At 34.0% G+C, this 14347-nt stretch overlaps 2 protein-coding genes and 1 non-coding gene across 6 annotated transcripts; 2 read left to right on the top strand and 1 right to left on the bottom strand.

Moving 5' to 3' along the window:
- The first annotated feature begins 267 nt into the window (after nt 1–267).
- Nucleotides 268–4228, top strand: LOC122637003 (putative helicase mov-10-B.1). Its single transcript, XM_043828789.1, has 12 exons — nt 268–552; nt 852–914; nt 993–1454; nt 1569–1730; nt 1793–1949; nt 2040–2176; nt 2274–2396; nt 2554–2768; nt 2860–3139; nt 3222–3516; nt 3599–3929; nt 4008–4228. Exons 1-11 carry the CDS (start codon nt 548–550, stop codon nt 3878–3880), a joined length of 2181 nt encoding a protein of 726 aa, XP_043684724.1. The 5' UTR covers nt 268–547; the 3' UTR covers nt 3881–3929; nt 4008–4228.
- A 677-nt stretch (nt 4229–4905) lies between these two features.
- Nucleotides 4906–14093, top strand: LOC122637009. Of its 4 annotated transcripts, XR_006329108.1 has the most exons (10): nt 4906–5579; nt 7012–7212; nt 7855–7930; nt 9194–9296; nt 9630–9761; nt 10495–10937; nt 11473–11698; nt 11762–12023; nt 12101–12967; nt 14074–14093. XR_006329108.1 is itself a non-coding variant. In XM_043828803.1 (9 exons), exons 3-9 carry the CDS (start codon nt 7856–7858, stop codon nt 12672–12674), a joined length of 1815 nt encoding a protein of 604 aa, XP_043684738.1. In that variant the 5' UTR covers nt 4906–5132; nt 7012–7212; nt 7855; the 3' UTR covers nt 12675–13492. The 4 variants fall into 4 exon arrangements, 3 of the variants coding, with proteins under 3 accessions (XP_043684738.1, XP_043684736.1, XP_043684737.1); XM_043828803.1 differs by lacking the exon at nt 14074–14093 and having other exon boundaries at nt 4906–5132; nt 12101–13492; XM_043828801.1 differs by lacking the exon at nt 14074–14093 and having other exon boundaries at nt 12101–13492.
- On the bottom strand, nt 10266–10338 carry Trnat-ugu. Its single transcript has one exon. It is a non-coding gene; the product is annotated as a tRNA-Thr (tRNA).
- Nucleotides 14094–14347: the final 254 nt, after the last annotated feature.

The following is a 14347-nucleotide window of genomic DNA, read 5'->3' as shown; positions in this document are numbered from 1 at the left end:
TCTGTTAACTTATTCTTAATAGAGATTAATAATAATAATGTGATATATCTTGTATGATGTATTATATAAGATTGGTTTATACAATAATATCGCAGTTTATATTGATGTGTATGTGTGTGTGTTATATGGTGTGTGTATGTGTGTGTGGTGTGTACGCGTGAGTCGTGTGTGTGTGCGTGTCTATATATATATATTATTAGTTCTTCATAATCATACCATTGGTAAGACTGATCACAAAACTAATCAAGATTGGTCAAGTTAGTAAAACATGAATATATTAAGATGCACATATACATACGCATTACATACATACGTATCACATACATACAAATATAAACATGTATTGAAAGTTATAAATGAACTCTTGCGGATGACTAATAGCTTTTTTGTTTAGACTTAGATAAGTCGAACTTTTATTCGTGCAATGGGAAATCCCTATCTTCATTGTCAGGGATGCAAAGATATCATTCAATCTTCACTGTGATCAGTAATAGAAAGTGATTAGAAAGTGGTTTTGCGTTTCGTTCGTAGAAACATACGAGGAAGAATGGAGTAAGTTTATTAATTCGCGAAATTATAAAGATTTAAAATATTATGATGCATGTATGTATTTATATATATATATATATATATATATATATATATATATATATATATATTACATAGCAGAAAGATGGAAATTTGTTATTACCTTTGTTATCAATTTTACTCTTTACTTTTATATTTCAATTCATTTCCTCAATCATGTGTTTCTATAGGAAAATTTAATACAATTTTAAATGAATGGAGTTATATACATACAATATAGGTCTTTGACTATTTAATAATATATAAACAATTTTGAAATATAGGATTGGAAGCAAAATGACTACGAAGATACAAAAATGGAAGAATGTTAAAAATAATAAAATCATGTAAGTAAAATTGCATTAAATTTATATATTACAGTTTAATATTCATTAATTTAATCGATTAAAATTTTGTATCACTAGTGATTCTTATACTACTGTCGAGCAGTTACCAATTTTAAATTTTCCTGACCTTTTAATACCGCAAGATTTAATGATTGCTCTGAAAAATAATTTGAAGATTACTAATAATAACAGAAGTCAGAATAGTCAGAAGATTAAAAATTATATAACATGCATTGAAAATCTTGCAAAAATTAATAAGATACAACAAGAAAATTATTTGTTTCTATTTAAAATTTTATTATATTTGGAAGAATTTGCAAGATCTACGGAAATGAAAAAACATAATTTAAAATGCCAAGAAATACAAATATGCTCAAACAATATATTTACTATATTTGTACCCTCTTTAAATATTGACGATCCTTTTGTCAAAATAGAGGATAAGATTGTATTGAAAGAAACCAATTCATTAGGTCGTTCATATAATGCTCAAATTATACGTATTTGTAACAAAAATATAAAAGTTATCGTTCCTAGGAAGTAAGTAAGACAATAAATGTAGTTTATATGTTTATATAACCATTTATAGTTATTTATTTGCTATATGATATGTTCCAAAGTTTTACTTTAGTTACATATTTAATTATGTTACAGATTTCTACTTAAATATGATAGCGATAAGAAATATGATATAAACTTTGTATATTCAGATTGGTCTATGAAATGTTGTCATTATGCATTGTATTTAGTTAATAGTTGTGATCTTACTTCATTAATGTATCCAACAATCAGAACAAATAGAAGATACTTGAAGTCGTAAGTTATTTATTGTGTTATATTTGCTTCGAATTTTATTCTAAATATTTATTCTTTTACAGAGATTTAAATTGGTTGAATGAGTCTATGAAGGAAAATGCTGAACAAAAACAAGCAGTAATAAATATTTTAAATAGGACCGCTTATCCTGCACCATATATATTATTTGGGCCACCTGGTACTGGAAAGACTGCTACATTGGTTGAGTTAATTTGTCAGGTATTTACGATGAAAATTATTAATATAACAAATTATTTTTGTCAATAATTATCTTTTACTTTGTGTATACAATTTTGTTGAGGGACACAGATATGGCAGCAAGGTACGTCAAAAAGCGTATTGGTTTGTTCTTCGTCTAATGCAGCTATAGATGAAATTACAAAAAGATTATTAATATATATACCTCCAAATGAAATGCATAGAATGTATTCACGTTCCAAAAGAAGGTAAAGTAATAAAATGATAAAATATTAGAATATGTTATTGAATTGTATCATTTATAATATGTATATTTGTATTAGACATGCTATTCTCATTTTATAGATCCGACGTAGATTCTATTATCCACCCTTGTGCTAATTTTGTAGAGGATACAAATATCTTTTTACCAAAGGAAATTTTATTATTTAAAAAAATTATTCTCACTACGCTGGTTTCATGTACTAGGTGTGTAGATCGTCTAGATACATGATATAATATTTATACATGATATAATATATATATATATATATATATATATATATATATATATATATATAAAAGAAAGAAAAACTATCATGACCATGGTAGATAATTATGATCTAGATAGAAGATATTGTTGTAGGCTTTTGAGAGCAAACATAAAGGAAAGTCACTTTTCTTTTGTAATCATTGATGAAGCAAGTCAAGCTATAGAACCAGAGACATTAATACCGTTTTTGTTAGCGTGTATGAAAGAGGACGAAAACAAAGGTTTGTTGCAAGCACAGGTTGTCATTGCAGGCGATCCTTGTCAACTGGGACCTTCTATTCGATCAAAAATAGCAGAACCATTGTTAGGTAATATTGGGGCGTGTACTTTTTATTTCTCTGTAATTGATCTTTTTCTAGCATTACTATTAAACTCTAAATGATTCTAATTTAATCATAGGTATATCAATGTTAGAGAGATTAATGGATTGTCCTGTATATAAACGAGACAAAGAAAACAAATATAATCCGCATTATGTAACGAAATTAATACGAAATTATCGTAGTCACAAGTGTATATTACACGTACCTAACAAAGAGTTTTATGAAAATGAATTAATTGCTTGCGGAGGTGCAGAAATCAATGCGGCAATAGGATGGTCAAAATTACCAAACAAGAAATTTCCTTTAATATTTCATGCATCTAATGGTGAAGAGAAGAGAGCAGAAAATTCGCACAGGCAAGAATGTATACAGTAATATTTTGTAAAATCATTTTTCTTAATCAAGTATATGTTATAAGTAGAAATCATTAATTTATAGTGTTTATAATCTTCAAGAAGTATCTATCGTAATGAGGTATTTAACTTCATTATTGGGCAAAAATCTTGGAACTTTACAAGTTAAGCAAGATCATATAGGTATTGTAGTACCATTTAAGCAACAACAATTCAAAATATGTAATGAGTTAGAAAAAAGAAATTGGAAGGATATAACTGTTGGCACCGTAGAAACGTTTCAAGGGCGTGAAAAAGAAATAATTATTTTAACTACAGTACGGTCTCGTCTATTTGTGCACAATGGAATAGAACATATCGGATTTTTATCTAACGAAAAAGTATCTAAAATTATTCTATATATCACATATTTGGAGATAAATATAATGAATAGAAAAATAAAATAAAATGTATATTTTTCAGAGATTCAATGTTGCTATAACTAGAGCAAAGTGTCTACTTATCGTAATAGGGAATCCATTGGTCCTAGAGACTAATAATTGTTGGAGATTATTAGTGCAATATTGCAAAGAGAATGAGGCTTACATTGGAAATACTTCTACATTTGCACAAATATCTGAAAAAGAAGAAATACACAATAAATTGGCTAAGAGATATGTTCCTAAATTACATCAAGATTATAATCATATATTTTCTTTGAGTAATAGTTTCAAAAAAGAGACCAAGATTCTACCTCATAATTAGTTATGGCATAGTTATACGATATATATAAAAACAATAACTTGGCAAAACTGTAAGTCAAGTTACAATGACAATAATAGAAATCACTTGTACTATTGCCGTATTAAAAAATTTTCATTTTTATTTTCAGTTGCCATTTATTCAGTATTATGGACGAAGGATCAAATAAAACCGTGAATAATTTTATGTAAATCCTTTGTACATTTATTAAGGTATTTTTATCGATGTAGTATTTCAATTATATGTATGTAGAGATTTATTCTATATTTAATGAAGTTGTCAAATGTTTCCAAAGGTACATGAAAGCAGATGTTTCTGATTTCCTTTTACATTAAAGAACACTTTTATCTATCTTTGACGATCCATCGTTTCTATTTTTTGTTAAATTAAAAAAGAAGGAAGAAAAAGAAAATGTTTTCTTATTAGTCCATCGAAGTACATTCGTATCGATTAACTCGTATCGGAATCGTAGTAATTGTAGAGCGACTTATGATACAAAGAAATTACAATGAGAGAGAGAGAGAGAGAGAGAGAGAGAGAGAGAGAGAGAGAGAGAGAGAGAGAGAAAGTGACATCGGACATTTAAGCAAGAAAACGAAAACGACAAAAACACGAGAAATACTTTATTCAGGCAATTACAAATGTGCTATATCGTGCTGCGGTACATTCTGTTGATCGCACCCACGAAGACAATATTTTTACAAAGAAGACGAATTTAAAAGAGACACAGGAAAACCGTAACGATCGATTTTTGCTTTTTTCTTTCCTATACATATATACATACATATATATGTATGCGTACGGTGACAAACAGATTTCGCTTCTAAAAATTAATTCGATAGTACTTGCTTCGAAAGCTCTTTTCCCTTTTTTATTTCAAGAAGCTTTCTGAAATTTTCAAATGGAAGTATGTATCTTCCACTCATACTGGATGGTAGTCACCAGTGGCTATTGCGTGTATGAAGAATTGACCACCATCGATAAGAAAACGAGTGAGAGGGGATGGGGAAGAGAGAGATGGTGGACGAGAGAAAGAGAGAGAAAGGAGAAGGAGGAGGATCTTTATAGAAAAGCGCGCGCGATATATAACACATTGATTTGCGCTTGCGTATGCGCATTAAAGTGTACCTCGCGGTTCTTCTCTCTCTCTCTCTCTCTCTCTCTCTCTCTCTCTCTCTCTCTCGATGGTCCAGGCCCGTGGCCGTGTCTCTCGACCCGTATACGAACGAGTCACGACCGGGATACGAACCAACAGGTGATGCTGGGAGAGACACTCCCTCGGATACGTTTATCCCACTCTCACCTTTTTAGCCTTCCTTCTGATCCTTTCTTCCTCCTTCGACAGTGATTTAGTCTGCCGACGCGCCTTTTCGAAGTCTCTTTCACCCTTTTTCTTGCGCGCGTTATCACGCGGATATCACTCGAAGAAGAGCATGCTTATCGCGATAATATCCTAGCATTTCTTGTTGAGAAATAGAAATAGAGAAAGAGGGGAGAGGGAGGGAGGTAGAGAAAGAGAGAGGAAGAGAGAGAGAGAGAGAGAGAGAGAGAGAAAGAGAAAGAGAGATGGAAACACGCGCGAAACACCCGGGAACGTGAAAAATCAAGTTGATTCGTGGTTTTACACACTCCTGCAACTCGCCAGCCGATCTACAGGATATGCATCTTTATTGTTCATCAATTTCTTCAACTTTTTTTATCCGTGAGTGAACACTTCTCTTCGTCTCTCTCACTCTTCTAACTTTTCTCTTGACATTCTTTTTTCTCTTCTTCCTTGTCATGTTAATCAATGTAAATAATATCTCTTGTTTTACTCTTTTTTTCCCATTTTAAATTATTTTAATCATTTCCATTGTTTTCCACAGGCACGAACACTAGTGACATCCTTTTCGTTCTCTTTTAATTTGTTATGTTTGAAATTACATTATTGAATTCGAGCTTAGTTGATCGAAAGATCGTTGTAAACAGTATTGATAGACACATTCTGACGAGGACTTTTTGTGAACTTTAGTACGCAGTAGTAACACGTGAGAAAATTTCGAGTCTGACCGCCGAGAGTAGGGACGTGTTTACGTTTGTTGGTGATATAGTACCATCGATATCGCGAATGGTCTATTCTATTTTTAATCGTAATCGCGAGGATACGTCCTTTATGGGGAAGAATCGTTTCGTATGATTTCTTTTTTTCGTTGGCATCTCGTCGTCGACAATATTTCATCTGATTTCATTCGATTTCATCTCGTTTCATCCAAAGGGAATAATTGATTTTTCGTTTTTTTCATCCTATTTTTTACACATCTTCGACTAAGATGTACCTCCGATGAATATATAACCGTTTATATCGAACGATATAAAGGGTTATCGTGGATTAGGGAACATTTTAGTTGGAAATGATTATGATTCGAAGCGCGAATCTAGTACGGAAGACCTAAAACGGGTCAGACGAAACGGAATAGCAAGGACCAGAATAAAGGCATCGCCGAACAATAGTTCTTTAGTGGATACAACTACATACATATATACGTACATATGTATATTGATATATTTCAAACGTATATACGTATCGATTATCATATCTCTAGCAAAGTAGAGATACTGTCTAACAAAGTATAGATCGGTATTGCTTCGATCGGACGAATCGAATTCAGAGTGAAACGTTTTCGAAAGAAATTCGAAGCAACGACGGTAAGGAAAATTTTCTAATTTTATCGTTGCTTTGTACTCCTTGTAGTCGGACGAGAGCGTTTCGATTCCGGTAGCTTCTTTCAAAGAGTCGTTATCCACTTCACCGCTTTTTTCACACGACTCTTCTCGGACTCATCTTTGAGATACTGAAATCTTACGATTTAAATTTTATCAAGTACACCGACGATACGTTTTTGCTTCGTTCTCTTTTTCCTCCACATTCGATTAATTTTTCTGCTTTAATGGATGTTCCTTAGTCCTTGAAGGCGATCAATTACTTTTTTCTTTTTTTTTTTTCTATATCAAATCGCTGTTATTATAATTTTCTTTTCTTTTTTTTTCAATTTTTATCTCCTATGAGTTTCATCGTGACGTACTGTCAGAACGATCTTTATTTTGGAACGATTAATATATCTCGGTATTGTAATAAAAATCGTTATGAAAATTAGGACGAATGGGTGGTGATGGAGGAGGAAAGAAACTCGAGAGTACGCGAGACTGACTCCGTTGTTACGATGAACAACCTCGTTTTTCCTCGATAAGGTCTTCGCTTTTTAAGTGTGTGCATTACAACTATTCTTCAGGGATATATTCGATGACAAGAAAATGCCATGACGAAGTGAAGAATCGACGACACAGAAAGTAGGAATGTAAGTTTGAATGTCAATATTTCGATCAGAGTACGTCTTTGAAGTGTTCTCACTTTTTTTTTTTGCTTTTTTTATTTAGATACTTACAAGTATTTTGAGAGAGATAAGAGGATGGAATGTTTTATATATTTTATGAAACTAGAAAAAAATTTTACCCATATGTACGTATTTCTATATATATCTGTTTTATTAATCCATTCTCGATGAATCCTCCAATTATTATCCTTCAATTATTATCTTCACGTGCGAGAAGAGATTTCAATCATTTTACGTACGTTAGTTCATCATTTATGTTTCGCGATAGGTTTGATCGCGATTACAATTTGATGAAAAAATAATTAAAAGAAGTAAAATAAATATTCTTGATTATTTCGGAACTCTTTCAGTCGATGCACATACATACGTGTATACGTACTCGTATACGTAGAAAGTAACATCAGTTGATCCTATTGCTCTCAGCTGTCACATGATATCGAATATCGTAAAATGCCGTTTCCCCGATGCGTACCATCGCGTTTCTATCTCTCTGACACATTTTTCAAATCCCCGAGATACGTAGGAAATATTCCATCTTCTTTTCTTTTCACCGCGAACGATACGTCCTCTACGAGATAATAAAGTTTTCAATTTCAAAAAGAGCAGAATGCCTCAAGAAAGCATTCGTTGGCAAGGGACCCAGAGGAGAGCCTGTGGCCCAGGGGCACACTGGAACGTTCAGGTTCGTCGAGCCTTCTCTTCTTTTCCTTCCTTCCCTTTTTCTTTTTTTCTTAAATAGATTTAAAAACCTGTTAAGGTTCGATCCAAGCGATCGACGTAGAAAGAAATGACGGAAAAGGATAAACTTTTACCTACTTTCTTATCAATCTCTTCTGTCTCTTTCTCGATTGAGTTCTTCTTCTCGTCTCTCTTTCTTTCTCTCTTTCTTCTGTCATTTCCGTATGCGAGAACAAACGTAATATCGCGTGTTCAGTTATTCTACGTTCAGTTCTAACGTTTCACTGTTTGTTTAGGCGCGACAAGCAAATGTCGTTCGTGCGAGTAGATTTAAATGAAATGAAGACGTACATTCTCATTTCTCGCTTTGAAATTTATGCTTCGACGATTCCGACTTTAATCGTTCTCTGACACGTTTCTGATACTTTTTCCTGTTTCTTTTCCTTTTTTTTATTATTTTTTTTTTTTTTTATGTGAATTTAATCCTCTACATGTTCAATAAGATGTAGAAGAATTTCCAAATTATATTTTCATCTGTTCCTCATCGTCTTCGTTCGTATCTTTTTAATCGACTTTTTCTCAATCTTATCGATGAATTCATAGATGAATCCAGAACGGAAAGCAATACTTGGAGATTTTTCAAAGGAATTTTATCTATTTAATTTATATTTCGTATGTGCAGAGATTATATGCGAATCCAACGGGTTTGCTAGAAATGGAATTTTCCAACTATAACTTCTTTGTCCCTTTCTTTCTTTCTTTTTCTCCCTCTTTCAGCTCGTTTCCTATATTTTCGTTCGTTAAATGTATTTTGCGATATAAAAATGTTACGGTTTTGTCAATAGGGTCGATAAAATGGAAGGACGCTTTGTCGATCGCATCGTGAAAGCTAAACTTTATGTTTATGTTTTATGTTTTCGATGGCTCCGAGTATAAACGATTTTAAAGTGAAAACTTTATTCTATCGAAAATAAAAGTATATATGAAATCTCTCGAAAGTTTCGTTTCCGCTAAAGAACGTGATTGGGAAAGATTTAAATTCTAATTCTAATATTCAATCGTTACGTCGTATTACCGTGCAAATATGTTAACCATCAAGATCTTGACATACGCTACTGAGAGCTATTTGTTGATCTTCTATTTTAGTGGCTTGAGATAGCATTGGAAAGAGGAAATTGAATTTCAGAGATTGCGCGGACTCCTCGTCTCTTTCCTTTTTCACTCCCATGGTCAATGAATCCTTAATGAATGAAATTACGTCGAACAGGTGGTCAGAGGAAAGGTGACAACGCGATGCTTGTGGCATGCCTGCAAAGCTCTTGGCATTGGGCTGCTGTTGATGCTTCTGGGTGCTTGCATGGCGACTATAGGTGGGTGAGTCGAAAAAATGAAAATCAATCGAGCCAGGAAATCGACACTAACTTTTTTAATCCTACGCCCTGTTAATAAGCCCGATTAAAAAAAGTGTTATAAAATACGATTAAATTATTGATCGACCTAAGTACGTAAGTATAATTATTTAATTAGCGTACGTATGGCCGGGACTGTGACGAGTTGAGTCGATCGATAAGACACGCACACTCGTTTACGTGCGTAGAAATGAAAATGTTTGTGAGACTAATATATTTAAGTTTAATTACTTCGAATCGTTTGTACATAATAAAACATTGAGTTCCTAATTGATTTTTATGTGTCTCGAACAGGTTATTACGCGGATCAATTATCGGTGGCGCAAGAGGTCAGAGGTAATTTGACGGTAAAAGTGAAAAACGAGTCACGAGAGTTTCACTTGAACAACCTCAGTTACGCCGGACCGATAGTCATGGGTGTAGGAGGTAATTTTATTAAGTTACTTAAGTTATGGTATTATTTGTACCGACGTATACATACATACGCACATACGAGCGTATGTACATAACGTTTCACATCGATACGTAGATACGTATATAATGCCTAATTTTGCATTTAATAATACATATTTATCGTTTATTTAGCCTTTCGATGAAAGTCATCATTCAATACACTGATACTTTCAATCGACTTAACCGATTTCATTTATTTTTGCGCGTTCCTGATAAGCAAAATTAATTTTTTACAATTTGTAACAATTTCATACACCTTTCGAAGGAATTTGGAATGGACGAAAGAGTTGGAGATGATTTTTTTCGCGTGTCGTAACAAACGATATCGAAATGTTCCATTTTAGTATGATTAGAAAATGTATAACTTTTATTTTTTTTTTAAACAATTATCCTTTTTTAACGTCAAATATAATATCCGTTTTATTAATGTTGTATGAAAGAAGCAAGAAAAACGGAAAAAAAGTTGCAAAAAAAAGTTGCCCCCAGAGAGATTTGAACTCTCGACCCCTGGTTTACAAGACCAGTGCTCTAACCCCTGAGCTATGGAGGCTCGTGGAAAGAAGTTCAATAGAAAGATTGAATAGTCTTCTATTTGGAATGAATTTTTCATTCTTTTAACATTAGAATAACGAAGAAAGGAGATAACAAAAAGAGTACTTATCTTTCCTGAAATTGTTATGCATTCAGATGATTCCTTTCGTTTCAGGATTTATCGTGGTGGCCGTGTGCGTGATGACCTTCGAGGCGCGCGACAGCGCGGCAAAAGTAGTACCGGCACGTTTTCGATTCAATCAGAGTACGTTAAAAGGTGCGAGGACTCAACGAAATCGTAGATCCACGTCATGTCAAACGACTAATAATAAGTGGGATCATCAATATGGTCTCTTTAGGATCAATCGGAGCTTGAGTCCAAGCGCTCATGAAATCTCCCGAAGACAGTTGAAGGCTGAACTAGTGCGATTTTCACGAGATTTACACGAGAAAAGTGTATCGCATACGATAAAAAAAAGTCCCAGTGCTCCGATTTTGATCGATAAGAAATCACCTCGCAGAGAGACTCCTCAGTATGCTGGCTGTGCATTCCTCAACCCACAATTATTGCAGAGACATGCTCTATCCGTTGATAATCCCGCTTACAGTCCTCCTCAAGTAAGGAAAATCGATTCATATACATGAGAGGGGAGAGGGAGAGATCGAGAGAGAGAGAGGGGGGGGGGGAGGGAGGGAGAGTGTGAGGGAGGGAGAGAGAACCATAAATTTCATGAATTATGTTAAGTCATTTGAAAATGTTTAACGAGAATAATGTCGAGCCTACTTTTCTTCTTTATCTGTGACATTTTTTATTTAAATTCTCGATGCTTCTTTTTTTTCACCTTTCAATCATCCTTTTTAATTTGTACTTCTTTTTGTGGTACGTAGATAAATTTAGAACGTAGTATTTTCAATAGCAGGTCGTAGAATGTCGTTCGATTTTTCGTTTATTTATATCATTTATTAATTGTATGAGGGGTATCGGGATATTACGATACGAAAAAACACATAAACGACGTCAATAGTAAAAATGCTGGAGAAATGAAAAACTAAGAAAGTTAGCGTTAAGCCATGTTATTTTAATAATACCATGTTGTAAGTGAATATCGCCAAGGTGTTCATCTATTTGTTAATCGTATCAATTTTGAAACAGGTTAGTCGGGAGAGTTTGGAATATCCAAAGTTAACTGGCAGTCAGGCTTCCATGGCGATGGATCTTCATATCCCTAATAAAGGACCGGTTACATTAAGAGTAAAAGATCGATCGGATACGGCGAGACGTCATCAGTTGCTTCGACAAACGAAAATCGAAGATGTCGAGGAGATCGTGGAAACGAAAAGGCCAACATCTGGATATATATATTCACCTAGATTATCAGGTTAGTAGTTAACGCAAAAATTCATCAATAAGTGAACTATACTGACAATGGATAAAATTACAGGTCTATATAGCAAGTATCCTGGGGAGTACGTAATCAGCAAAAGGAATTCCGTGGACGTTCGATATCTGGAAGATCTTGGACCCATTTTAAAAGATTCGACGAAAGTTTCGCCACGAGATTTTCGAAAACTTTCATCTCCGAATTTTCGTAAAATGTCTTTCGATAGAATCGGTGGTGAGCATAGATTGGATAAGTCGATGGGTCATCGAAAGGCTAGTTTGGAGTTTAGAAGGAGTCCGGATTTTCGTCGAGGTGATTACAGGTGTGCGAACATATTTATTTATCGGTCGTATTGACAAGCGAGTACGTATTATTATGTAAATATATAACATATTGTAGAAAGCTATCGGTGGACAGATTCAGCGTGGATTACACCAGATGCGTAATGGACGAGCTCGAGATTAAATCCAAGGCAAGTAGTGGCGAGAGCCTAAAGAGACAACGTTATCCGAAGCTTCATCATTCTCGATCGGACGACAACAGAAGACGTTCCTTCGATAAAGGTCAAAGGGAGTCACAATCCAGCAGATATTCGTTGAACACGCAAGGTGCTACGGACAGTGCCGATTACGATCTAAGATATTTTATATCGACTTCCTTGAGTACTGAGGAAAGTCGTACGGAAAATCCGGAAGATAGTCATGGTTTTGACATCGACGAATCCTTGACTAATCCTTCGCCGTTAGAGGGTCAAGCGGAAACGGATACGCTCTTGGAAGAACCCGAATTAGAGAATCTCACGGAGAACGACACCGAGAGTTCGGCTGATCGTTTGAATTGCGAAGATACGAAGAAGGTACAGGATTATTCGATAAAGGGTGAAGATATGATGCTGCAGGATTGGAAGAACGTTTTGAAGGAATCTGAGATGAAGAGGGAAACGATGTTATGCATAGAAGACGACGAAGTTTGAAATTATTTCGTTTATTACTTTTTCGAACGTTTTCCTGAAGAAGAAAGTAGGTTCGTGGTTTCATTCTGGATCGACGTGCCTAATCGAGTTTACTAATGGCGTTGCACTAATATAACATGGTACAAACGATCAATATATTTTAAGCGATTTGTTGTACATATCTGTGTAATTTGAAAAAGTGCGCTCTAAAGAAGCAATTATATCGTCGAATACGAATAAAGAGAGCGAGAGAGAGAGAGAGAGAGAGAGAGAGAGAGAGAGAGAGAGAGAGAGAGAGAGAGAGAGAGAGAGACGTTCAAAGGACTTAAACGGTCGATTTGTGAAGCGAGCCCAAAAAAGATTAGATTTCGAGGACCATTGATTTAGATAGAGGATACAACTCTGTGATTTGTAACGTGTAGCAATGCTGTAAGATGACGAAAGGCAATCATGAAAAAAGAACGAGCTTTTTAAATTACAGGAGATTTTACAAGATTTTAATACGACACTCGTTAGTACGGCCTTTGAATTGTTATTATATTATCAATGTTCTGAAATATAAAATATTTATTGTAGATGCATTGTGTATAAGAAACAGGAAGGAAAAGATGTAGTTTTAGATTTTCTTTAAATCGCTCGATCGTCGATCCTTTACTTCGTTTTAATTAGATCGAAGAATTATTTATCAATCGATGTTTCTGATGTCACAGAGAGCGAATTAAAGCGAGAAAAGGACAATAAAATTCGCACGAGTTTTGTCACGCAACACTCTAAAGCCTTTAGAATCTAATGAGGTGGATCATTTTTCTCTTATACCACTTGTTTATCTTAACCTCAATTATTTATTATTATTATTATAAGAATATAATATTATTTATATTATTATATAATAATAATTATTATTATTATAAGAATAATAAAAAAGAGAGAATTCGTTCGATTATTTAAGTTAACGTACTTCACTACTGAAATAAAATGATGAAGCGTCGATACAATCACAATAATACTTGTATGTTATTATGTAAAAGATAAGACATCCTGTAACTCGAATTTAAAAAAAAGAAGGCTAATAGGAAACATTAAATGATTATAGCTCCTAATAGCTCTAATCGAATGATTATATTAATAAAGTTAAACACGATTTCATAAAAAATCATTGTTGAAATTATTGTCTCTCTTTGGAAAATCGGAATGTTCTTGTCAAATCGAGGAAGGTTTCATAATCCTACTACAAGTACCGTACCATACCTTACCTCCCTACGATTCAACTCACTTAAATTATATTCTTCTCACGGAGGGAGCTGAAAATTGAAACAAATTCGTGTCGTCTAATGAGAAGTTTTTCATTACTTCGACTTTGACGAATACATCTCAAGCGTATTTTTTTCACGATTTGGGGGAGCTTACGATGCGGACAAAGAGAGAGAGAGAGAGAGAGAGAGAGAGAGAGAGTGTGAGAGAGAGAGGGAGAGAGGGAGAGAGGGAGAGAGAGAGAGAGAGAGAGAGAGAGAGAGAGAGAGAGAGAGAAAGACGTGGAGGTAAATAGTTTTTATTACGACTAGGATTCTGAGATCCTGTAAGTTATATACGAACGATGAGAAAAGCACAGACTAAAATCAAAGTTAAAGATTAAAAGATAAATTAATGTACGTGCGAGAGGTACGATTAGATATATTATTTGATAATGCTAAGGT

Source organism: Vespula pensylvanica, chromosome 24 (genome assembly GCF_014466175.1).
Source record: "Vespula pensylvanica isolate Volc-1 chromosome 24, ASM1446617v1, whole genome shotgun sequence".
Lineage (NCBI taxonomy): Eukaryota > Metazoa > Arthropoda > Insecta > Hymenoptera > Vespidae > Vespula > Vespula pensylvanica.
The sequence above is the reverse complement of the archived record's forward strand: the minus strand, read 5'-3'. Positions and strand labels throughout refer to the sequence as shown.